The sequence below is a fragment of the Scardinius erythrophthalmus genome (genome assembly GCF_964197995.2).
Source record: "Scardinius erythrophthalmus genome assembly, chromosome: 24".
In the NCBI taxonomy this organism is placed as follows: Eukaryota; Metazoa; Chordata; class Actinopteri; order Cypriniformes; family Leuciscidae; genus Scardinius; species Scardinius erythrophthalmus.
This window is the reverse complement of record NC_138244.1, coordinates 32284306-32310257: the sequence shown is the minus strand read 5'-3', so window position 1 is coordinate 32310257 and position 25952 is coordinate 32284306. Positions and strand designations below refer to the sequence as shown.

The 25952-nt window shown below is 46.9% G+C and overlaps 2 protein-coding genes across 3 annotated transcripts in view; one reads left to right on the top strand and one right to left on the bottom strand.

Annotated features, from left to right (window-relative positions):
- The window catches only part of zfc3h1 (zinc finger C3H1-type containing), a 41189-nt gene extending 20237 nt beyond the window's left edge, over positions 1-20952 (bottom strand). Inside the window, exons 1-16 of one of the 2 annotated variants that reach the window (XM_081356609.1) lie at positions 20435-20916; positions 17817-18156; positions 17704-17786; positions 14144-14220; positions 11863-12127; positions 11554-11750; positions 11357-11477; positions 6888-6952; positions 6390-6569; positions 5931-6083; positions 5718-5855; positions 4767-4873; positions 4529-4666; positions 4253-4427; positions 3153-3263; positions 2096-2611 (exon numbers count right to left, since the gene is read on the bottom strand). In XM_081356609.1, the coding sequence (XP_081212735.1) occupies positions 2096-2611; positions 3153-3263; positions 4253-4427; positions 4529-4666; positions 4767-4873; positions 5718-5855; positions 5931-6083; positions 6390-6569; positions 6888-6952; positions 11357-11477; positions 11554-11750; positions 11863-12127; positions 14144-14220; positions 17704-17786; positions 17817-18156; positions 20435-20777 (3009 nt within the window). In that variant the 5' untranslated portion in view covers positions 20778-20916. Of the gene's footprint in view, positions 1-2095; positions 2612-3152; positions 3264-4252; positions 4428-4528; positions 4667-4766; positions 4874-5717; positions 5856-5930; positions 6084-6389; positions 6570-6887; positions 6953-11356; positions 11478-11553; positions 11751-11862; positions 12128-14143; positions 14221-17703; positions 18157-20434 lie in introns of both variants that reach the window. The other variant, XM_081356608.1, reaches the window with a different exon arrangement.
- Positions 20953-20979: 27 nt separating this feature from the next.
- Positions 20980-25952, top strand: part of znf276 (zinc finger protein 276) — a 23569-nt gene continuing 18596 nt past the window's right edge. The window contains exon 1 of the mRNA XM_081356610.1: positions 20980-21912. Within this exon, the coding sequence (XP_081212736.1) occupies positions 21864-21912 (49 nt within the window). The 5' untranslated portion in view covers positions 20980-21863. The remainder of the gene's footprint in view (positions 21913-25952) is intronic.

The window sequence follows — 25952 nt, the reverse complement described above, 5'->3', positions numbered from 1 at the left end:
TCTGTTTCTCATTTATGTGCTGCCACTAGGCCAGATCATGGTCTCGACTTGCATAGTTACGCTGATGATATTCAAATGTATTTTACGGTTAAACCTAAACCTATTGTTCGTATACGCCCCTCTCTTAACTTTGGAGAAGCTGAAACTGTTATCCACGCGTTTATAACCTCCAGATTGGACTACTGTAACTCCTTATATAGCGGCTTACCCACCAAAGCTATACATCGCCTTCAAATGGTGCAAAACTCTGCTGCTCGAGCACTTACATATAATAAAACATCTGCACATCACTCCTATCCTTTACCCACTGCACTGACTTCTCTTCGTCTGTCAACTGTTCGTATTATTTTTGTGAAGCGACCTTGGGTTCTTGAAAGGCGCTATAAATAATAAACATTATTATTAATCGAGTGCTTCTACCAACCCAGAAAACATGAAAAGTGAAACCCAGTAACTGTGTTCTGGTGAGCCTTTCTCTGCAAGCGTGTCAAAAACTAAGCCGATCAGATTTCTCTCTCCTTCTGACGTATGAAGAGGATCTTATTATAATATTACCGGCCTAGGGCTGCACGATTAATCGTCTTTTAATCGCGATAACAATATCTGCCTCTCTCAATTAATTTTTACAAAATCGTCGCGATATTTGCGATTTTATTTTTATCCTGAAAACACTTTTTTATCAGACTGTTGCATTATCTTGCATTGTAAACAAGTCCCCACTAGCACTGATGTTTGTGCTTGCCAGATCTGAACAGCTTAAATAAGAGCTTTTCTCTTACATTTTATGCCCCGTGTTTTTCTTAATCGGTGCCATCTGGCCACCCTGCGCGCGCTCTCTACACTGCGGAAAAGCTCTGATCTCCACAGCGATATTCTGTTGGCATGAAACTGTCACACAGCCAGTGTTTCTTCACAAGCCACTGCCGTTTGTGTGACTAAATCTGTTTCTAAAGGAGTTTCGCTGTTCTGTTTTTTGAAGTTTTTACCAGTTTTCATGATGTGAATCAGGTGACAACGACAGCCACTGCCCGCTTTCAGTGTGTATCAACAAGCAGACTTTTTCTTTGCAGTACGAATTTGCTGTGCGATCTGGATCTGTACTTTGTCTCATTTTCAACAGAAATGTGTCGCTTAGAGAAGATCTAATGTGAAGACGCATCACAAAGCGCTCATCTAACATTAAATCATGCCATTTGTATTGACTTGCTGTCTGAGGAAGTTGTAGTTGGTTAAATGAAGTCTGATGCTGATGGTTTGAAATTAACATCGCTGTCAAATCACTGGCCAATTTGGCATGTTATCATGTTTACTGACTTTGCTGGGGAAATTCGTGTAAACCAAATCTGCGCTGATTTTGCGCAAATACTCGTGCAAAACCGTTAACTGTCTCTTCTCTTTCTCTGTAGTTTCTCAACTGAGAATAATCGTGATTAATTATCGCGATTATAATTTTGAGCAAAACAATCGTGATTATCATTTTAACCATTATCGTGCAGCCCTACACCGGCCCTTAATCTGCACGTTTACACACACCAGCCGACATTTGGTTCCACAAGCGACAACAGAGACCAGTTCTAACGCAATGATGAAGATCCAGCAAAGCCTGAAACTGTTCTGTGGTTGAGCACAGACGAGCACTGAACACTATTGACCAGAACATGTCACCGCTGTCTTATAAAGACCTCAGGAACTGTGGACACTTGTGGAGAAGTTCAACATGATGATGAGATGATCAATGTAACTCCACAACAACTACACAAATGTCTCCACTAACATTCAGAAGCTCTTCCTGAGTCTCTCCGTAAGGCTGCACTCGCTACTGGTTATTCTGGGATTCTGGATGAGTGAGATTGGCCTGTTTTGTTATTGCCGGAGTTTCTAAAGCTCGTGTAAAGACCCCGCCCTCTTCTGAACAGAGGCGGAGCTAAAGCTCATTTGCATTTAAAGGGACACACCCAAAATGGGGCATATTTGACAAGCTCTAATAAATGATCTGGTATTTTGAGCTGAGATTTCACACACACATTCTGAGGACACCATTGATTTATATTACACCTTGATTTATGTGTCATCTTTAAACCTAGCTGTACTGTACCTTCCCAGAAGGCTGTGCGGTGTCTCGGAGCGAGCGCGTCTCCTCCTGCAGGAGCTCGGGGAGGCCGGGGCTCAGCGTGTACCTCTGACACAGGTCCTCCAGGTCCAGGCCCAGCAGCAGCTCTGCTTTAGCGTGTTTGACGGGCATGGGCGAGGCGGCGGGCGTCTCCGGGTGGCACAGCTTGGGTTTGGTGAAGGAGCCGGACTCCCTGAAGGAGCGCCGGCGGGCGGTGGGCGTCGCCGCGGCGGGAATCTGCTCGTCCTCCTCCGTGCACTCGCTGGACAGGGCTAGCTTGTCCTGCGAGAGGTCGTGCAGCGAGGGCTGGGGGAGCGGGTACAGCGCGCCGGGCGTCTGCGGGGGGGCGGCCCGCGGCTCAGCTTGGCGTAACGCCTGCGCCTCCTTCAGCTTCTGGATCTTCAGGGCGTATTCAGACTCCAGCTGCTGCAGCCGCTGCTTCTGCGCGATGAGCTCCGCGTAGTGAACGTCCGAGTGGTCCACGCGCCGCACCTTCACCGGCTGACAACACAACACACAGTCATGCCGTCGGCACACAACACACACTCATGCACTGTAGGGCTGGGTATCGCTCGAATTTAACGATTCCGATTCTGCTTATCGATTACTAATTTCGATTCCGAGAAGGTAAAAAATAACACTTAGATATCATTCGCATTGAGTCTTATTACAAAAAGTTTAATTGTAGCTGATTATCATGAACAAAAACCCTCAGGCTAAAGAACGCTTACAAGAACGTTTGCCTGTGGTTTAAAAACACCACAGAAAAACAACTAGCCGAACTAATATAAATGTTAAGCATTATTAAAGACAAGTAAAAGACAGGAATATTAGTGTTATTATAGAGCAGGAATATTAGGCTGCTGTCACTTTAAGATCTGCACAGATCCAGTATACTGATACACATCTGGTCTCACGCTTGAATGGCTTAAAGTCATACTGAAATGCTCACAAAGGAATCATTTTATTTCATTTTATAACAAGTACTCGATTCCCAGCCCTACTCCACCGGCTCCATCATCAGTGTGTTGTGCAGGTTTACCGGGTAGACGGCGGCGCTCGAGCTGCGCTTCAGTGTGGCCTGAGCGAGATCTCTCTTCAGCTTCACAGACTGCTGCTTCTTCAAGCTCACGCGGTGCTGTACTCGCTGAACCTGCGGGACACACACCTGAGGGCTTACACTGATGTGCAAAACACACACACTACAGCTGAAACACTGGAATTTAATGTATAACGCGGAATGACACAGAAAATGGCAGATTTTGGCTGAATCAACATCCACCAATGCTACGATTATCTGTGTGTCAGAATGAGCTCATAGTTTCTGCCTTAAATTATGACATGGTTTTACAATGATACATTTTTAGCTAACTGTGATTTGTATATGTACATTTCTGAAATACATAACGTAAACGTCACCTCTGATAACGGATAACACTCTAAACTGTAAAGTGGACTTCCTGTAAAGCTGCTTTGAAGTGATGTGTATTGTGAAAAGCGCTACACAAATAAATGTGAATAGAATTGAAAAGTTTCCTTCTGCCAGCTAAACAATGCAGAACACAGAGAACACCGTAACACATCTAGTGGAGAACAGATGAACACACACATATAACAGCACGATCAGGTTTGACTGTAATATTGTGACAAATGCAAAAAATTATACTTTAGTGTAAAAAAAAGCTAAACTTTGAAAAGTAAATTTTTTATTGTTTTAATAATGATTTTATAATGTCTAAACATTATATCTAAATGGAAACCCATTGAGTAGTCCTCTGCTGCCATCTAGTGGCTGTAGTTAAAACTGAATTATGACTGTATTTTCATTCCTTTAATATGAATTTAACCATTAAAACAGATTCAAGAAGAATTAAATTATTAAATCAAATGGAAGAAAGAAGTTGGGAAAAATAAAACATTTCACACGCTCCCTGCAGAAGTCCATTATTCAATCATTAATTTTTCAGTTCAATCAAAGCAGCTGTGAAACTGACTCCATCCTTCTATTATTTTAATTTCTTATGCATTTCATTTTTAATCCTATGTATTTGTTTCCTTCTATGTACAGCACTTGTGCTTTTATGTGCTGTATAACCTTGCCTGTTGAGTGCGAGAGTACAGCGAGAAGAGCGCGGCTCTCACCTGCTCCTGCAGCTTCTTCAGCAACACTCTGTTAGCGCTCGCGATCTTCTCTGACGCTAGCAGCTGCTCCTTCAGCCGCGACACCTTCCCCTCGGCCGCGCGCACACACTCCCTCTTCTTCAGCTCCTGCAGCTGCAGCTGCTTCAGCAGAGCCTCGTCTTTACACAGCTGCGCCCTGAGGGAAACACTCATCAGTGTGTGTGTGTGTGTGTGTGTGTGTGTGTGTGTGTGTGTGTGTGTGTGTGAGTGTATGAGTGAGTGTGTGTGTGCGCTCACCTGTGCTGACTGAACTTCTCCTGCAGGTCGGCCACTCTCCCCATGAGCTCCAGCTCTGAGTCGGATCCCGCAGGAGAGTGTGTGTGTGTGTACGGGACGCCCACGAGCTCCAGCCGGCCCGATCTCTGCTTCTCCAGACTGAGGAACAGCACACGAGGGGTTAAAGTGCACATAAGCAGAAGCATATGTCACAGTAAACAGGATGTGAGGTGTGAAGCCTGATCACGTGACTGCAGACCTGGCCATGTCGTCTCTGAGCAGCCGATACTCCAGACCAACCGGAGCCTCCGCACTCTTCCCCGGGTCATTCTCCTTCTCCGACACCGAGTGCTTGGGCTTGGCCGCCTGAAAGCAGGAGAGCAGAGATCACACACGGCTGCAGTGATGCGTTACCACATGCTAATGATGTCAGATCAGCGTTTCAGCCGCAGGAAACCTCATCCGCATCACTGCAGTCCTAAAACTCCTGCTTCAGACGTCAGGACAAACTTGACCATGTTATCGAATTATCCATGACGAAAATTAAAATAAAATTAAACAAATATCGGAGGATGTATCAGTGGAGCACGAGTGTTAACCTTCATGCAACACATCTTTCCCTCGCTTTTTTAATTCATTTAGATTTTTAGATTTGATCAAAAAATTATAAATAATTAGTAATTTCACTTAAATTCAAAATAACACAATTTCATGCATAACCCTTTCAATTTAGCTCCAAATATCTGACATTGGGTGTATTTGCAGACCTCTTGTGGGAAATAAATAATGTAAGATGATATTTCCTGACTCTAGATGGCCTTATAGCTCTATATGAGCTGTTCCTCTGGGTCCTAAAGCCTGTCCACTTCAGTGGGCATTCAGATACACATGTAGACATTACAAAATCAGTTTTTTGGTAAAGGTTTAGCATTTTTAGTTCGAATTTTAAATTTTTTAGGTTTTTCTACGTGTACTGAAGCATTCCTCGCATTCCTCTCATTCCTAAGGGGGTCAAAGTGACCCGAGACGGAGGGATTTGTTACTTTTTTTTATTTTAACCACAAAACTCCTTGAAACCATTAAAATTTCTTTGTGTATTCGTGGTTCAAGTGCGACAAAAGCCCTCGGGTCTCGGACTCCTCCGATGAACACTCAATCTTGGGTCAGAATGAGTGGAGGGAAGGGAGTCGTCACACACACACACACACACCTCTACGGTCCTGCGAGCCTCTTTAATCATGGACTCCAGGCCCCCGAACACGGTCTGAGCGGGGCTCTCGCTCTCGGCCTCAGAGTCGCTGTCGTCAGACGCGTTCAGGCGCACCACCACGGCCTTGTGTCGGGGCAGCTGGAACACACACACACACACAGTCACATGGGAACGCCTTGATCAAGCACTCTCTCTGCATCTCATCACACTCACCACGAACGGGGCTTTGGGCGCAGGGTGTGCGCGGATGAACCGGAGCGCTCGCGCGCGAGAGGCCGCAGTGTTCAGGCTGACCGAGGAGAGGTTGTTCCTGGGCTGAACCACAGCTCTGAGCGCAGGAGAGGGCGGCCCGCTGGTGCTGGAGTCCTGAGGACACAACAGATCATCGTCACACACACACACACACACACACACACACACACACACACACACACCACAGCTCTGAGCGCAGGAGAGGGCGGCCCGCTGGTGCTGGAGTCCTGAGGACACAACAGATCATCGTCACATACACACACACACACACACACACACACACCACAGCTCTGAGCGCAGGAGAGGGCGGCCCGCTGGTGCTGGAGTCCTGAGGACACAACAGATCATCGTCACACACACACACACAAACACACACACACACACACACACACACACACACACACACACACACACACACACCTCTGGGCGCGCGCGTCTGTTGGCCAGGGCTCGGAGCAGCTCCTCCCGCAGCAGCATCTCCTCCTCCTCCTCCTCGTCGGCGAAGGGCGGTTTGGGCGGCGGCTCGTCTTCATCAGGGGGCGGCAGTGGAGGAAGAGGCGGAGCCAGGCGCACGAGCTCCATCTGATGCACACACACACCCTGAGCACAACACACCGGGGATAGGAGCACAAGAGTTAGGTCAGCTTCGCACCAAACCATGATGTCGCTCAGTTTATTTTGCACGCTGAAGTTTCGTCTGCCAAGTTCAAAACTCGAGCTGGATCCAGTAGGATCAAACCATGGATCTCCACCTTATTGTTTGGGATTATATGAACAATAATTTGGAATTACTGGAAATAACGAGCAGTTTCACTGTTCTGTCTTCTGAAGGTTTGACCAGTCTTCATGTGTGTGATGGCAGAACTCTGTGTGTAAGTAGTGTGTGTTTCTGAGGGAGTGTGTGAGGGCTGAGCGTACCTGTCTGTGAGGTGTGGACTCCAGAGGAAACACAGGAAACGCATCATCCCGCGACGGCGACGCGGCTGAAAAAGACATGAAAGTGGAGGGTTACAGTGTGTGAGCTCAGGGTCAGTGGTGCACCTGTGTTCTTCAGTAACTGGAGACTGAGGGTTACAGTGTGTGAGCTCAGGGTCAGTGGTGCACCTGTGTTCTGCAGTAACTGGAGACTGAGGGTTACAGTGTGTGAGCTCAGGGTCAGTGGTGCACCTGTGTTCTTCAGTAACTGGAGACTGAGGGTTACAGTGTGTGAGTTCAGGGTCAGTGGTGCACCTGTGTTCTGCAGTAACTGGAGACTGAGGGTTACAGTGTGTGAGCTCAGGGTCAGTGGTGCACCTGTGTTCTGCAGTAACTGGAGACTGAGGGTTACAGTGTGTGAGTTCAGGGTCAGTGGTGCACCTGTGTTCTGCAGTAACTGGAGACTGAGGGTTACAGTGTGTGAGCTCAGGGTCAGTGGTGCACCTGTGTTCTACAGTAACTGGAGACTGAGGGTTACAGTGTGTGAGCTCAGGGTCAGTGGTGCACCTGTGTTCTTCAGTAACTGGAGACTGAGGGTTACAGTGTGTGAGCTCAGGGTCAGTGGTGCACCTGTGTTCTGCAGTACCTGGAGACTGATGGTTACAGTGTGTGAGCTCAGGGTCAGTGGTGCACCTGTGTTCTGCAGTACCTGGAGACTGAGGGTTACAGTGTGTGAGCTCAGGGTCAGTGGTGCACCTGTGTTCTGCAGTACCTGGAGACTGAGGGTTACAGTGTGTGAGCTCAGGGTCAGTGGTGCACCTGTGTTCTGCAGTACCTGGAGACTGAGGGTTACAGTGTGTGAGCTCAGGGTCAGTGGTGCACCTGTGTTCTGCAGTAACTGGAGACTGAGGGTTACAGTGTGTGAGCTCAGGGTCAGTGATGCACCTGTGTTCTGCAGTAACTGGAGACTGAGGGTTACAGTGTGTGAGCTCAGGGTCAGTGGTGCACCTGTGTTCTGCAGTAACTGGAAACTGAGGGTTACAGTGTGTGAGCTCAGGGTCAGTGGTGCACCTGTGTTCTTCAGTAACTGGAGACTGAGGGTTACAGTGTGTGAGCTCAGGGTCAGTGATGCACCTGTGTTCTGCAGTAACTGGAGACTGAGGGCTACAGTGTGTGAGTTCAGGGTCAGTGGTGCACCTGTGTTCTGCAGTAACTGGAGACTGAGGGTTACAGTGTGTGAGCTCAGGGTCAGTGGTGCACCTGTGTTCTGCAGTAACTGGAGACTGAGGGTTACAGTGTGTGAGCTCAGGGTCAGTGGTGCACCTGTGTTCTGCAGTAACTGGAGACTGAGGGTTACAGTGTGTGAGCTCAGGGTCAGTGGTGCACCTGTGTTCTTCAGTAACTGGAGACTGAGGGTTACAGTGTGTGAGCTCAGGGTCAGTGGTGCACCTGTGTTCTGCAGTAACTGGAGACTGAGGGTTACAGTGTGTGAGCTCAGGGTCAGTGGTGCACCTGTGTTCTGCAGTAACTGGAGACTGAGGGTTACAGTGTGTGAGCTCAGGGTCAGTGGTGCACCTGTGTTCTGCAGTAACTGGAAACTGAGGGTTACAGTGTGTGAGCTCAGGGTCAGTGGTGCACCTGTGTTCTGCAGTAACTGGAGACTGAGGGTTACAGTGTGTGAGCTCAGGGTCAGTGATGCACCTGTGTTCTGCAGTAACTGGAGACTGAGGGTTACAGTGTGTGAGCTCAGGGTCAGTGGTGCACCTGTGTTCTGCAGTAACTGGAGACTGAGGGTTACAGTGTGTGAGTTCAGGGTCAGTGGTGCACCTGTGTTCTGCAGTAACTGGAGACTGAGGGTTACAGTGTGTGAGCTCAGGGTCAGTGGTGCACCTGTGTTCTTCAGTAACTGGAGACTGAGGGTTACAGTGTGTGAGCTCAGGGTCAGTGATGCACCTGTGTTCTGCAGTAACTGGAGACTGAGGGTTACAGTGTGTGAGCTCAGGGTCAGTGATGCACCTGTGTTCTGCAGTAACTGGAGACTGAGGGTTACAGTGTGTGAGCTCAGGGTCAGTGGTGCACCTGTGTTCTTCAGTAACTGGAGACTGAGGGTTACAGTGTGTGAGTTCAGGGTCAGTGGTGCACCTGTGTTCTGCAGTAACTGGAGACTGAGGGTTACAGTGTGTGAGCTCAGGGTCAGTGGTGCACCTGTGTTCTGCAGTAACTGGAGACTGAGGGTTACAGTGTGTGAGCTCAGGGTCAGTGGTGCACCTGTGTTCTTCAGTAACTGGAGACTGAGGGTTACAGTGTGTGAGCTCAGGGTCAGTGGTGCACCTGTGTTCTGCAGTAACTGGAGACTGAGGGTTACAGTGTGTGAGCTCAGGGTCAGTGGTGCACCTGTGTTCTGCAGTAACTGGAAACTGAGGGTTACAGTGTGTGAGCTCAGGGTCAGTGGTGCACCTGTGTTCTGCAGTAACTGGAGACTGAGGGTTACAGTGTGTGAGCTCAGGGTCAGTGGTGCACCTGTGTTCTGCAGTAACTGGAAACTGAGGGTTACAGTGTGTGAGTTCAGGGTCAGTGGTGCACCTGTGTTCTGCAGTAACTGGAGACTGAGGGTTACAGTGTGTGAGTTCAGGGTCAGTGGTGCACCTGTGTTCTGCAGTAACTGGAGACTGAGGGTTACAGTGTGTGAGCTCAGGGTCAGTGGTGCACCTGTGTTCTGCAGTAACTGGAGACTGAGGGCTACAGTGTGTGAGTTCAGGGTCAGTGGTGCACCTGTGTTCTGCAGTAACTGGAGACTGAGGGCTACAATGTGTGAGTTCAGGGTCAGTGGTGCACCTGTGTTCTGCAGTAACTGGAGACTGAGGGTTACAGTGTGTGAGCTCAGGGTCAGTGGTGCACCTGTGTTCTGCAGTAACTGGAGACTGAGGGCTACAGTGTGTGAGCTCAGGGTCAGTGGTGCACCTGTGTTCTTCAGTAACTGGAGACTGAGGGTTACAGTGTGTGAGCTCAGGGTCAGTGGTGCACCTGTGTTCTGCAGTAACTGGAGACTGAGGGTTACAGTGTGTGAGCTCAGGGTCAGTGGTGCACCTGTGTTCTGCAGTACCTGGAGACTGAGGGTTACAGTGTGTGAGCTCAGGGTCAGTGGTGCACCTGTGTTCTTCAGTACCTGGAGACTGAGGGCTACAGTGTGTGAGCTCAGGGTCAGTGGTGCACCTGTGTTCTTCAGTAACTGGAGACTGAGGGCTACAGTGTGTGAGTTCAGGGTCAGTGGTGCACCTGTGTTCTGCAGTAACTGGAGACTGAGGGTTACAGTGTGTGAGTTCAGGGTCAGTGGTGCACCTGTGTTCTGCAGTAACTGGAGACTGAGGGTTACAGTGTGTGAGTTCAGGGTCAGTGGTGCACCTGTGTTCTGCAGTACCTGGAGACTGAGGGTTACAGTGTGTGAGCTCAGGGTCAGTGGTGCACCTGTGTTCTTCAGTAACTGGAGACTGAGGGTTACAGTGTGTGAGCTCAGGGTCAGTGGTGCACCTGTGTTCTGCAGTAACTGGAGACTGAGGGTTACAGTGTGTGAGCTCAGGGTCAGTGGTGCACCTGTGTTCTTCAGTAACTGGAGACTGAGGGTTACAGTGTGTGAGCTCAGGGTCAGTGGTGCACCTGTGTTCTGCAGTACCTGGAGACTGAGGGTTACAGTGTGTGAGTTCAGGGTCAGTGGTGCACCTGTGTTCTGCAGTAACTGGAGACTGAGGGTTACAGTGTGTGAGTTCAGGGTCAGTGGTGCACCTGTGTTCTGCAGTAACTGGAGACTGAGGGTTACAGTGTGTGAGTTCAGGGTCAGTGGTGCACCTGTGTTCTGCAGTAACTGGAGACTGAGGGTTACAGTGTGTGAGCTCAGGGTCAGTGGTGCACCTGTGTTCTGCAGTAACTGGAGACTGAGGGTTACAGTGTGTGAGCTCAGGGTCAGTGGTGCACCTGTGTTCTTCAGTAACAGTGTGTGAGCTCAGGGTCAGTGGTGCACCTGTGTTCTGCAGTAACTGGAGACTGAGGGTTACAGTGTGTGAGCTCAGGGTCAGTGGTGCACCTGTGTTCTTCAGTAACTGGAGACTGAGGGTTACAGTGTGTGAGCTCAGGGTCAGTGGTGCACCTGTGTTCTGCAGTACCTGGAGACTGAGGGTTACAGTGTGTGAGTTCAGGGTCAGTGGTGCACCTGTGTTCTGCAGTAACTGGAGACTGAGGGTTACAGTGTGTGAGTTCAGGGTCAGTGGTGCACCTGTGTTCTGCAGTAACTGGAGACTGAGGGTTACAGTGTGTGAGTTCAGGGTCAGTGGTGCACCTGTGTTCTGCAGTAACTGGAGACTGAGGGTTACAGTGTGTGAGCTCAGGGTCAGTGGTGCACCTGTGTTCTGCAGTAACTGGAGACTGAGGGTTACAGTGTGTGAGCTCAGGGTCAGTGGTGCACCTGTGTTCTTCAGTACCTGGAGAGCTGGGCTCGCTGTCCGTGTCCATCGCCACCTCATCGTAGTTGTCATACTGGTACAGGTTCCCAGAGGAGTCCAGGCTCTGCTTGGTCAGTTTCCTCGGCTCGCCGTCTGAGGACTGGGAGAGAGCACAGGTCACATGACTTCAGGCAGCGGTGTGCTGGTGTGGTCATGTGACTGATCATGTGACTGACCTTGCTGCGCGTGTGATGCCTGGAGCCCACCAGCTTCATGAAGCGGTTGTACTGCTCGTCCTGGTTGGACAGGTCTCGGATCTTGCGGATCTCGTCCTCCCTCTTCCTCCGCTCCTCCTCCTCCTCCTGCTGGTGTCTCTGCTCCTCCTGCTGGTGCTTCCAGGTGCGCAGCTGCTGCTTCCTCCACGCCTGCTTGGCTACACACACACACACACACACACACACACACACACAGATGAAGCTCTGCGATCTGACTGATGTAATGTTGAAGACACACACACACACACGATGAGTGTGAGCGAGTCTTACTCAGGTGAGCTGGTTTCTTCACTCGGCTCTTGTCCGGCGTGGCTCTGGCGGCTCTCACTCCCTCCTGCGATCGGCTCAGGGTGTTCCCTCTGCTGGTCTTGCTCCGGTCGCTCTCGCTCTTGTCCTGCGGCGCTCTGGCGGCTCTGGAGATCTTGTCCTTGCTCTCCTTCAGCACCTGCGTCTCCTTCTGCTGCCACTTTCTGCTGGCGGACTGTAGAGCCAGGAGTCTCAGCTGCATCTCTGACAGCTCGTCCTCCTCCGTCATCTATCCATCATAAAAGTGCATCTATCCATCATAAAAGTGCATCTATCCATGAACTTTAAAAAAAATGTTTTATTATTCAACGCTTGCACCTTGGAACCTATTTCAAGGTTTGTGTTCTCGAGCACCAGACACTGTTGTTGTGTGAATGAGCGGCCGGAGCGCGTTGAGGGTTTTCTGTTAGAACGGTGTCGTGTTAGCGGCCCCTAAGTTAATAACTAATGATCTTTACAACAGAAGTGAATCAATCAAACTAACTTTATCTGGACAATAACTTTATTCTAGAGCTGCTGTAAAGCCTAAACAATCTCTGTTACTGTAATCTCCTGTTATCACTGTAAAGCTGCTTTCTAACAGTCTATACTTACTTATATACTTAGCTCAGATGAGATAGCACTTAATTAGGTTTAGGGAAAAATCTACGACAGGCTGCTTTGAAACAATCTATATTGTTAAAAGCGCTATATAAATGAAGGAGACTTGACATATTTTTTCCCGGAACGAGTACAACACTGATACCTGTACTTTATTCACATTTGTACTTATTGCTTAGAGAAACCAAAATAATATGAATCATATTAGTTAAGTAAATGGGCGTATCCTATAATAATTTTCAGTCACTTCGATTAGAGTGCTTCAAATTACACGAAACTGGACACACACATCTGAGCTGTCGGCCGTCCGACACTTGCAAAGCCTTGGAAACAGGCGTGGAGAGGGAGCTCAGTGGCGCCCCCTTTGGACATTAGTGGGGGGGGGGTAGTTTTACTTACAGTCACCAAACTCAGTACATATACAGCTCTCATCGAGCCGGACAACTTTCTGATTAGCAGTCATTAGCTCTGAACAACTGGCTATTCGGTTTGACTGTGTTTTTTTTAAAAGTCAGGCTCTGAGTTGGTAAACTTCTACAGTTCACACCAGATACTGAATATCTTGAACGGTGTTGCAATGAGGACGGACAAGATATCCAATATCTGTTCACAATTTAGCATCTTCAATGTCTTAGCTTCATGTTGAAAAATGTTGGTGTGAATTGTAGAAGTTAAAAATTCAGATTTTGTCAGTTAAATAATGACTAAAAAGGGAAACGGGAAAAGTCTAAGTGGTTGAGTTTCTCAAGCTACTTTCATGAGAAAAGAGTTTCTGCGCTGCTGATGTTTCTCTGCGCGTGGTGATCTTCTTTCTGCATGAGTGTTCGCGTGCCACAACGTCTCAGTGCATTAGTTCAATATAATGATACACATCCGATGGTCTAAAACCGCTTGAATGTTAAATTCAAGGTTAAATCCAGCTTTTAATGTTGTTTATGTGTCTATGTGGTGTTTTTAATATGCTTTAAGACATAAGTTCATAAGTTAAATTCATAAGTCGACACCATTGCTCAGTATTTCCTCCTTAAAACTGCAGTGAACCAAAGACAGTCTCAGAAACACGCTTTGAAATCGCTGGTGTTTCTGACGTCACAAACTACCTTGTAACCAATCAGATCAATGTGTGATCGTCAACCAGTGGATCTCTGAGCTGAGTGAGTGAGTGGAGGCGGGGCTCATTTGCATATTCATAGAACTGCACATACTAAATGAGGCAAGGGTGTCGTTACATTCAAGATATTTTAAGGCGTGAAGAAATTTTTAAAGAAAATTGCATTTAAATGTCATTGGTGATCAAAGATGAGTTTTAAGGGATATAATTATTGACTACAGGGAAACTAAAACACACAATTAACTCGATCAGCATGAAGCGCTAAATAGCGAGCAGATTTTTGATCTCTCGAACGGTTTGGTCTATAAAGTGACTCTGACTCACAGTAGACACCCATGTGATCGGCCTCCTCCAACACACACACCGCTGATGTTTCACCCGAAGCAGTCTCTGTACGCAGAAGCTTTAACACACTTCCTGTTTCCCTGTCCTCGCCTTCATTTCAACACCACAGACAAACACGACTATGTGTGTGGCGTTTCTGTGTGTGAGGTCAGTGTTTAGAAAGTTTCAGGTGTGTGTGTGTGTGTGTACCTTAGCTGGGCCGACTGGAGTCTCGTCAGGCACTGGTGAGATGTTGAGGTCTGGTTCACTCTCCTCGTCCTTCACAGCTGGGAGAAAACAACAAAAGATGCCACTGGTTCCATACCTCCATATTATAATAATAATAATAATAATAATAATACTGATAATAACTAGATTAAAAAGTTCGTCGAGACAAACTTTAAGTTGGCTTGAGAGAGCCGGACCAGAAAGTTTGAAGTTTAAAGTAGTAGATAGATATATAGATAGATAAGTTTAACTCACACACACACACACACACACACACACACACACACACACACACACACTTTCTTTCGCACACACACACACACACTTTCTTTCGCACACACACGCTCACTAACTCACACACACGCAAAGACACGCTCACTAACTCACACATACACATACACTAACTCACACTCACACACACACACTCACTCACTCACTCACTCACACACACACACACACACTCTCTCTCTCATACACACACTCACGCACATACACTTACACATCCACACACACTAACTCGCTCACACACACAGACACGCTCACTAACTCTCACACACACGCGCTCACTAACTCTCACACACACGCGCTCACTAACACACACGCGCTCACTAACTCTCACACACACACTCTCACTAACTCACAAACTTACACACAGACACGCTCACTAACTCACACACACTCACACAAGCACACACTCACTCTCATACACACACACACTAACTCGCTCACACACACGCTCACTAACTCACACTTACACATCCACACACACGCTCACTAACTCTCTCACACACACACACACTAACTCGCTCACACACACACACAGACACACACACACACACACACACACACTGTCTCACACACACGCACAGACACACTCAGAGTTTATGAGTTTAGAGTTTATAAGTGTATAAATTGATGAGTTTATAAGTGTACGAGTTTTTGAATTTAGAGTTTAAGTTTAAATGAGTTTAAGAGTTCAGAGTTTATTAATTTATGAGTTTAAGAGTTCATAAGTCTATGAATTCATGAGTTTATGAGTTAATTAGTTTATAAGTGTATGAGTTTAGAGTTGATTAGTTTAAATGAGTCTCATTGGCTCATATAGTATATAGAACGGCAGTTTGATTTAGTCTTCAAGGTGTTTAGATTTGAATGTTTGACAGTTGGTGAGTTTGAAAATCTAAACATTCCACAATGTTAAGTCAATGGGAGTTTTTCCGAGTTTTGATCGTCATTTTTAGGAAAACCGTAAGTCCGATCAGTCTGAAAAGATAAAGCAACTCGAGTCAGAACAGTCTGAGTGTCTGAGCCGAGTTTGAAGTATATAGAGTTAAAGCTCTAGGAGGAGATACATATAGAATTTTTTCTGTTCAGAATAATAATAAGTTTAAATAGGATTTCAGTAAGTTGGCTCTCTCTCAAGCCGACTTAATAACGCCCACAGCGGGGGAACAATCCCACGTCTCTGTTGAGTGTGTATTGTGTGAAGCTGCCTCCTCCTCGTCATTTATGACTTATAACAAACACAAAACACTGTCTAAAAGCTGCTGTGTGACCAAGAGAACAGCAAACAAGCTAAACAACCCAGAAATACGTTTTTAGAAGCTGGCGACCCAGGGCTCGAGACTAACGGCGTCCTATCGTCCTGGGGACGACAGAAAATGTGTTTAGGACGAACAGAAATATTCTCCAGGACGCCTACAGGACGAAAGACATTTTTGTATGTGTTCTCATTTATTACTATTAGGGTAATCTTGCTTAGAAAATGTCAAAACTAACCGACCAAGCGCTGACTACAACGGAGCGCGTCTTCTCATGCTGTTACTATAGTTACTATCACTGGCCGGCTACTCACCCGGAGACTTGTTTCGCGGTACATCTATCACATGGCTTATTTTCACAGACGAAAACGAGACGATAACTAAATAAAAACTAGTTTTGAATGACAAAAACCATGACGAAAATCTATTGACATTTTCGTCAACGAATAAAAACTAGACAAAAATGTTCGATAGTGACGATTTGGGAAGCGATCCAGTCAGAACTGATGTCCTGCGTTTGTGGTAGATTTTGTACTGCATTTGTACTGTAACGTGCTGATCTACCCAGCGGCACACGGGTTGACATGCGCTGCATGTCTCATAAAACGTTAAAAACGCCTGGGAGAATGAGTAGAGCAGACATATAGATCTGAATAAGAGTGACGACGCCCAAAAAGAGCTCTATTCGGTACGGTTTTCTGTGCGCACACACCCGACCCGAAGCGTGCAGCCATGCACATAGACACCTATACAGCGCGCGAGTACTGAATTGAGCTCTCTTTCGTGTCTGAATGGACAAATACACACAACATTATGTCGAAATGTCCGTTTTGGAGAGTATTCACGTAAACTATGTTGGTTATGTCTTAAACAGTTTTGAGTGTATCGGATGTGCATCAGCGCACGTCACTGGACATGATCCGATGTCTTAAAGTGACAGTGGGTAATAAACCTAATGCGGTCTGTGTATTGATCAAGCAACAAAAGAAAAAGAGAAAAGCATTCACTGCTCGTTAATAGCTTTAATAATAATTCATTATATTTAATTCATACAAATAAATATGTCTGCTGCTTGAAAGAATAAAGAATGATGATATTTTTGAGATATGTTGTCACCAGTATTTATTTGTTATTTTTTAATCCAACCAACTCCAAAACGTTTTGAGCTGTATGTATTTTTATCTTAATTTTCGTATATGTAAAGAAAAAAAGAAAAAATTCTGCATGAATACAAAAAAGCATACACTCCTGTTATTTTTTATTAAATCAGTTTTTTACCTGTTTACAGATAATTACTTTGAATGGAGCTAAATAAATATAATACTATATATCATAAACATTTTAATGGTGTTTTTGTTATGTGACTAACAACTAACAACTATAGATGATAATAACAAAGTACAGAAACAACATGTTTATTTTGGGACGGTTGACATTCACTTTAGGACGGTTCAAATAGTTTTTCAGGACGGTTCCAGGACGGAGGTGAAAAAAGTTAGTCTGGAGCCCTGTAGCGACCCCACAAAACGAGTGTTTAAGGACACAGAAGTGGAGACGGGCTGGAACGAATGGGTAAGTTGTGGGATCCTGACACTCAGTATGCACTAAAGATACACTACGTGTGCAGTAAACATTTAGTCACTAGTAAGTCAAATATCAGTTTTATATATTATATTTCTCTAAGCTATCCTGTCGCCTCCAGTGTGCGTACGTTAGTTCTCCGAGTAATACGACATCTTCTAAAAACGTATTTCTGGGTTGTTTAGCTTGTTTGCTGTTCTCCTGTTCACACAGCAGCTTTTAGACAGTGTTTTGTGTTTGTTATAAGTCATAAATGACGAGGAGGACGAAGCTTCACTCAATACACACTCAACGGAGACGGTGGGATCGTCCCCCCCCCCCCCGCTGTGGGCGTGGCCTAAAGGCTCTCTCTATAATCGAGGAGCGCTTGGGATTTTGCAGCGTAACCGAGAACTGTGAAATACACAAGACTGTAGATACCGTGATCCTGTACGTCCTTCTGCTGGTCGGCGTCGGGCCTCGGCTCGGGTCTGGCGGTGTTGAGTGTGTCTCTCTCGGGTCTGCTAGTGGTCAGCGCGTCTCTCTCGGGTCTGAGCGCGTCTCTCTCAGTGTTCAGAGTCTCTCTCTCGGGTCTGACGGTGTTGAGCGCGTCTCTCTCGGCCGGCGTCAGCAGCTTCTGTCTGAGAGGCTTGAGGTTGAAGGCCTGAAACGCTTTCTTCTCCTCCAACGCTTTCTTCTCCTCCGGTGGGGCCGCGGCGGGCTCCGGCTCCTCGTCCTCCTTCAGGGCCATGCGCTCCTCCTTGCGGATGACCTCGAGCTCCAGCTGGATCTGCTTGTACTTCAGGAGCAGCGCCTCGAAGCTCTCGTCCACGGCCGGGGCTTTCGGGAAGCTGTTCCCCATTCTCCGCGCCTGACTCCTGCCAGCCGGCTTCTCTGAGACACAACCGTCAAGAAGCAGCGCACACACACTGGACGACCCCTCACACACACTCACCGGCTCCGACCCCTCACACACACTCACCGGCTCCAACCCCTCACACACACACTCACCGGCTCACACTCACCGGCTCCGACCCCTCACACACACTCACCGGCTCCGACCCCTCACACACACTCACCGGCTCCGACCCCTCACACACACTCACCGGCTCCGACCCCTCACACACACTCACCGGCTCCGACCCCTCACACACACACACTCACCGGCTCCGACCCCTCACACACACACACTCACCGGCTCCGACCCCTCACACACACTCACTGGCTCCGACCCCTCACACACACTCACCGGCTCGCACACTAGGGCTGCACCATTATGATAAAAATCATGTTTGACGATTATTCCCTTGAAGTTCTAATTAATTGTCACAATTTACACTGAATGATGTCTTGAATGGCTTTATGCCATTGTTTTAAGCGACTGCATGCCATATTGTTATATCAAAATGAACAAGCTGAAAACACTCTTTTTTGCTTTTTTATAGCATTAAGCCTCAAATGTCAAATATATATATATATATTAGGGCTGTGAAATGATTAATCACGATTAATCGCATCCAAAATAAAAGTTTGTGTTTACATAATATGTGTGCTTACTGTGTATAATTATTTTGCATATATAAATACACACACATGTATATATTTAAGAAAAATGTGTTAAAATATTTATATATAATACAAATTTTATATATATATATATATATATATACAGTATAAGCACATTTTTCTTAAACGTATACATGCATGTGTGTGTATTTATATATACAAAATAATTATACACAGTAAGCACACATATTATGTAAACACAAACTTTTATTTTGGATGCGATTAATCGTGATTAATCATTTCACAGCCCTAATATATATATTTAAAGAAGCCAAACCAAATAAATATATACATGGTATTATAATGTTATATTAAAACTAAAAATACAACAATGGGGGAAAAAACTCTTAAGATAAAACACATCTTAAGTACACAGAATAATGTAAGTTAACTTATTTTGTAATTGCGCCTTTAAACGATTACATAACTGTGCTGGCATCCACAATTGTAATCGCGATTACAAATTCGATTAATTGTGCAGCCCTATTATAAACATACTATCACATTCGCCATGCACAGAGGTTAACCAATCATAAAATACCACATTTAGGCCTACATAACGAAGTCTTAAAGTTACAGTAGCAGAACCGACTGGCTGGACTTTTAGTCCAGTCATTTTATGAAAAAAGGTTGAACAAATTGCAACAGAAGCAAACTCAACTGATTCTGTGTCCTCAATATGTCCTGAGTAAGGGGAAAAAAGCCCCAAATATAGGCTATTCATACTTCTCACGTGAATAGGGTAAACATTTTAACCTTTAGACATCACCATGACCATTACTGAGTTGATTACTCACATCAAGACAAACAAAAAATGTATTACAAGTTTTTTTAAATGGTTTGTTAACATGGACAAACGGTGCATAATCTAATTACAGATGTGCTAATTTGCATAAATACCACACCAGATCTAAACACTGGGTAAAGCCAGGTGAACATGTCTTGTTGACACATAACAGTAAAATACTTGATGTTAAGGTCTGAATGAACCCATTACGGCTACCCATGAGCATTAATACATAGAGGCAGGAAGAAGTACTTATTTGGGTCTTTTTCGAAACTTTCCCCTAATGGGATTCTTCGGGACTTTTTTTCTTACTCAGGACATATTGAGGACACAAAATCAGTTGAGTTTGCTTCTGTTGCAATTTGTTCAAGGTTGACCCCCATTTTGGCTTAAAATGACTGGACTATTAAAGCACAAGAGTGGTGAGAGACATTGGAACAGGAATATAAAGGTGTAAACAATTGACGTAAATACAGCAGTCACATCATGACAGCACATTATTGTGGAGCCAGAGTATAATATTTGGTAACACTTTATTTTACAGTGTCCTTGTTACATATGTTACATGTACTTACCATAGTAATAACAGTGAATTATACATCATTACAAGCAACTAACCCTCAACCAAACCCTAATTCTATCCTAACCCTATAGTAAAAGTACATGTAGGCCTAGATGCTTAATATTACTCAGTACTTACACTTATAATACCATTGTAACAATGACACCTTAAAAATAAAGCGTAACCTAATATTTCATATCGCGGTTATACCGTGATATTCTCCCACAGCTCGAGTGTTGCGGCTGATGTAAGGATACGCTTCCGCCCGGGAGACTCGATCCTGCAGCCGCGGGTCTCCGTCCAGTCGCGGGTCCAGTCGCGGTACCTGAAGCGGCCCAACGCGCCGTGACTGCGCTCCCAGAAACCGGACCGCGGCGTCGCGTCGAAGGGGAAGGGCGGGTGCGCGGCTCTCAGCGGCAGCGGGGCGTTATTGTTGAGCCCCGGTCCCGGTAAACGCGCTCTCTTGTTCATCGCAGGCCGGTTGGGCCAGGCGCGTCGCGGAGGCCTCGCGTTCTGCCTCTGCGGCTCGTCGTCGAAGATTTCTCCGTCCTCCAGCTCGCCCTCCTCTTTAGGAGACGCGCCGCTCGAGTTAACCTCCATTATTGATCCTGTCGGAGATTTAGACGCGTTTACTTATGATTCATTCTGATTACTGGGCTTGAATTCTCCGCATCGCGCTAGAGAAGCGTCACACGCTCGAGTAAGCAGCTCTCAGCGGAATCACACTCATCTCAGCTCCACTTCCGAGTCTCGCGAGACTGCGCGCACTTCCCGTGGGTGTGGGGAAGTGTTGAGGTTTGTTGAGTCAAAGCGAAGTGAGATAGTGATACACTCATTTTCACACTGCTCTCAATGTTAGGACACGTTGACTAGATTTATATTATACATCGTAAGTAGATTTTATACGTACATGTATATGTACATTACTTATAGTAAGGTTAAGTAGATTTGGTTTTACTAATATTCCCTCAAATAAAAGGAAATAATACTATATTATTAATTTTATTTTTTGCTAACATACATTTAAATACAGTTTTTTATTATTGGAAAGAGAATAAAATATATTTCAAGAACTATAATGATTAAAACTGAAATTAAAGGTGAATAGAAATATATATATAAAAACTTCTAAGCATGACAAAAGCACATACAATTACTAAACACAAATTTAAACTGAAAATATAAACACTAAATAAATATAATTAGTGAGATTGTTTTGGATTAATACAGATGTGGAGTTCTATTAGCGGCCGCAAGCGGGGTTTGTTTTCTTAAAATAAATGATATGCTTTATTTGAACATTCAGTTTACAGTGTGACAATAAGTATTAAGAAAATAATACAAAAATATCAACGTGTAGTTGGTATAAAAATATAAAGAAATATAAAGAATAGTAAAAGAAAACACCCGGCCGTGAGCGGTGCTGTGGCGCTGTTCTGGCTCGCTGACGTCACATCCGCTACTGCTGTTGACAGACAGCAGAGCGCTTCCGGTCGTGTCCTGCACCGTCGTGTTTTCATGAAATATTTGATCATATCACATGTAATGCGCTTATAAATGATATTTATTGAGGAAGATTGTACATAAGTCCCGCTTGCAGAGCGCGCGCGGTGAGCCGTCGATGAGATGATTGACGTGTGCGACTCATAATCAGATCAGATATTGATGAAGTATTGATGAGTGAAGATGATGAAGAGGAGGAGCAGAGCGAGTAAACGCGCGAAGACTGATGAAGGTGATGATGATGATGATGACTGCTCATTTATTCATTCATTCTGACAGGTTTGAGGAGCTTCGGTTTAAACTGTAGCATGTGTAGTGTCTGTCTCGTAGTCTCCGGGTTGCCAGGTCTGTGTAACAGCATGACTCTAGCCAGACATCAGAACTCATTCCCATGAATAACACACTCGTTACAGCCCCTGTTATGCGACATGCTCATCCTGTGTCGGGCTTCAGCACCCCAGAGAAAGACCAGAGCACCCCCACAAGTAGTTTCTGGAAGCGATCATATCCAGGCTGTTCTGTGTTCTACAGGAGCCCTGACCCGCATGCTGAAGGAAAGAAAAAGAAAACTTATCTCGTTGTTTCGACATAATTAGGAGACATTGTAATCTGCATAAGCCACATTAAGAGTTCTTATACTGGTTTTCTATGGGAGGAAAATGAACGTGTAATATATTCTCCACCTGGTAACATTTTTATTTCAGTTCAATTAATTTATTGTAGTTAATTTTTAAGTTTACATTTAACCTCCAACAAGAATGGTTTCATTAAACTGAGAGTTAGTGCCTCCTGTGTCTGACCTTTGACCTCTGCTCTCTGCTTCTGTCGCCTGTGTCGGTCTGATAATGCCCTGACCTTTGACCTCTGCTCTCGCTCACAGGCAGGATGAGCACAGGCTTCTGTCGGTCTGATAATGCCATGACCTTTGACCTCTCTGTCCTCTCACAGGCAGGATGAGCACGGGCTTCTGTCAGTCTGATAATGCCCTGACCTTTGACCTCTGCTCTCTCACAGGCAGGATGAGCACAGGCTTCTGTCAGTCTGATAATGCCATGACCTTTGACCTCTGCTCTCTCTCACAGGCAGGATGAGCACAGGCTCCTGTCGGTCTGATAATGCCCTGACCTTTGACCTCTGCTTCTGTCGCCTGTGTCGGTCTGATAATGCCATGACCTTTGACCTCTGCTCTCTCGCACAGGCTCCTGTCGGTCTGATAATGCCCTGACCTTTGACCTCTGCTCTCTCACAGGCAGGATGAGCACAGGCTTCTGTCGGTCTGATAATGCCCTGACCTTTGACCTCTGCTCTCTCTCACAGGCAGGATGAGCACAGGCTCCTGTCGGTCTGATAATGTCATGACCTTTGACCTCTGCTCTCTCACAGGCAGGATGAGCACAGGCTCCTGTCGGTCTGATAATGCCCTGACCTTTGACCTCTGCTCTCTCACAGGCAGGATGAGCACAGGCTCCTGTCGGTCTGATAATGCCATGACCTTTGACCTCTGCTCTCTCACAGGCAGGATGAGCACAGGCTCCTGTCGGTCTGATAATGCCCTGACCTTTGACCTCTCAGTCCTCTCACAGGCAGGATGAGCACAGGCTTCTGTCGATCTGATAATGCCATGACCTTTGACCTCTCTGTCCTCTCACAGGCAGGATGAGCACGGGCTTCTGTCGGTCTGATAATGCCATGACCTTTGACCTCTCTGTCCTCTCACAGGCAGGATGAGCACAGGCTTCTGTTGGTCTGATAATGCCCTGACCTTTGACCTCTCAGTCCTCTCACAGGCAGGATGAGCACAGGCTTCTGTCGATCTGATAATGCCATGACCTTTGACCTCTCTGTCCTCTCACAGGCAGGATGAGCACGGGCTTCTGTCGGTCTGATAATGCCATGACCTTTGACCTCTCTGTCCTCTCACAGGCAGGATGAGCAGAGGCTTCTGTCGGTCTGATAATGCTCTGACCTTTGACCTCTCTGTCCTCTCACAGGCAGGATGAGCACGGGCTTCTGTCGGTCTGATAATGCCCTGACCTTTGACCTCTCTGTCCTCTCACAGGCAGGATGAGCACGGGCTTCTGTCGGTCTGATAATGCCATGACCTTTGACCTCTCTGTCCTCTCACAGGCAGGATGAGCAGAGGCTTCTGTCGGTCTGATAATGCTCTGACCTTTGACCTCTCTGTCCTCTCACAGGCAGGATGAGCACGGGCTTCTGTCGGTCTGATAATGCCCTGACCTTTGACCTCTCTGTCCTCTCACAGGCAGGATGAGCACGGGCTTCTGTCGGTCTGATAATGCCATGACCTTTGACCTCTCTGTCCTCTCACAGGCAGGATGAGCAGAGGCTTCTGTCGGTCTGATAATGCCATGACCTTTGACCTCTCTGTCCTCTCACAGGCAGGATGAGCACGGGCTTCTGTCAGTCTGATAATGCCCTGACCTTTGACCTCTGCTCTCTCACAGGCAGGATGAGCACAGGCTTCTGTCAGTCTGATAATGCCCTGACCTTTGACCTCTGCTCTCTCTCACAGGCAGGATGAGCACAGGCTCCTGTCGGTCTGATAATGCCCTGACCTTTGACCTCTGCTTCTGTCGCCTGTGTCGGTCTGATAATGCCATGACCTTTGACCTCTGCTCTCTCGCACAGGCTCCTGTCGGTCTGATAATGCCCTGACCTTTGACCTCTGCTCGCTCACAGGCAGGATGAGCACAGGCTTCTGTCGGTCTGATAATGCCCTGACCTTTGACCTCTGCTCTCTCTCACAGGCAGGATGAGCACAGGCTCCTGTCAGTCTGATAATGCCATGACCTTTGACCTCTGCTCTCTCACAGGCAGGATGAGCACAGGCTCCTGTCGGTCTGATAATGCCATGACCTTTGACCTCTGCTCTCTCACAGGCAGGATGAGCACAGGCTCCTGTCGGTCTGATAATGCCCTGACCTTTGACCTCTGCTCTCTCACAGGCAGGATGAGCACAGGCTTCTGTTGGTCTGATAATGCCCTGACCTTTGATCTCTCAGTCCTCTCACAGGCAGGATGAGCACAGGCTCCTGTCGGTCTGATAATGCCATGACCTTTGACCTCTGCTCTCTCACAGGCAGGATGAGCACAGGCTCCTGTCGGTCTGATAATGCCATGACCTTTGACCTCTGCTCTCTCACAGGCAGGATGAGCACAGGCTCCTGTCGGTCTGATAATGCCATGACCTTTGACCTCTGCTCTCTCACAGGCAGGATGAGCACAGGCTTCTGTTGGTCTGATAATGCCCTGACCTTTGACCTCTCTGTCCTCTCACAGGCAGGATGAGCACAGGCTCCTGTCGGTCTGATAATGCCATGACCTTTGACCTCTGCTCTCTCACAGGCAGGATGAGCACAGGCTTCTGTTGGTCTGATAATGCCCTGACCTTTGACCTCTCTGTCCTCTCACAGGCAGGATGAGCACAGGCTCCTGTCGGTCTGATAATGCCATGACCTTTGACCTCTGCTCTCTCACAGGCAGGATGAGCACAGGCTCCTGTCGGTCTGATAATGCCCTGACCTTTGACCTCTGCTCTCTCACAGGCAGGATGAGCACAGGCTTCTGTTGGTCTGATAATGCCCTGACCTTTGACCTCTCTGTCCTCTCACAGGCAGGATGAGCACAGGCTCCTGTCGGTCTGATAATGCCATGACCTTTGACCTCTGCTCTCTCACAGGCAGGATGAGCACAGGCTCCTGTCGGTCTGATAATGCCATGACCTTTGACCTCTGCTCTCTCACAGGCAGGATGAGCACAGGCTCCTGTCGGTCTGATAATGCCCTGACCTTTGACCTCTGTCCTCTCACAGGCAGGATGAGCACAGGCTTCTGTTGGTCTGATAATGCCCTGACCTTTGACCTCTGTCCTCTCACAGGCAGGATGAGCACAGGCTTCTGTCGGTCTGATAATGCCATGACCTTTGACCTCTCTGTCCTCTCACAGGCAGGATGAGCACGGGCTTCTGTCGGTCTGATAATGCCATGACCTTTGACCTCTCTGTCCTCTCACAGGCAGGATGAGCACAGGCTCCTGTCGGTCTGATAATGCCCTGACCTTTGACCTCTCTGTCCTCTCACAGGCAGGATGAGCACGGGCTTCTGTCGGTCTGATAATGCCATGACCTTTGACCTCTCTGTCCTCTCACAGGCAGGATGAGCACGGGCTTCTGTCAGTCTGATAATGCCCTGACCTTTGACCTCTGCTCTCTCACAGGCAGGATGAGCACGGGCTTCTGTCAGTCTGATAATG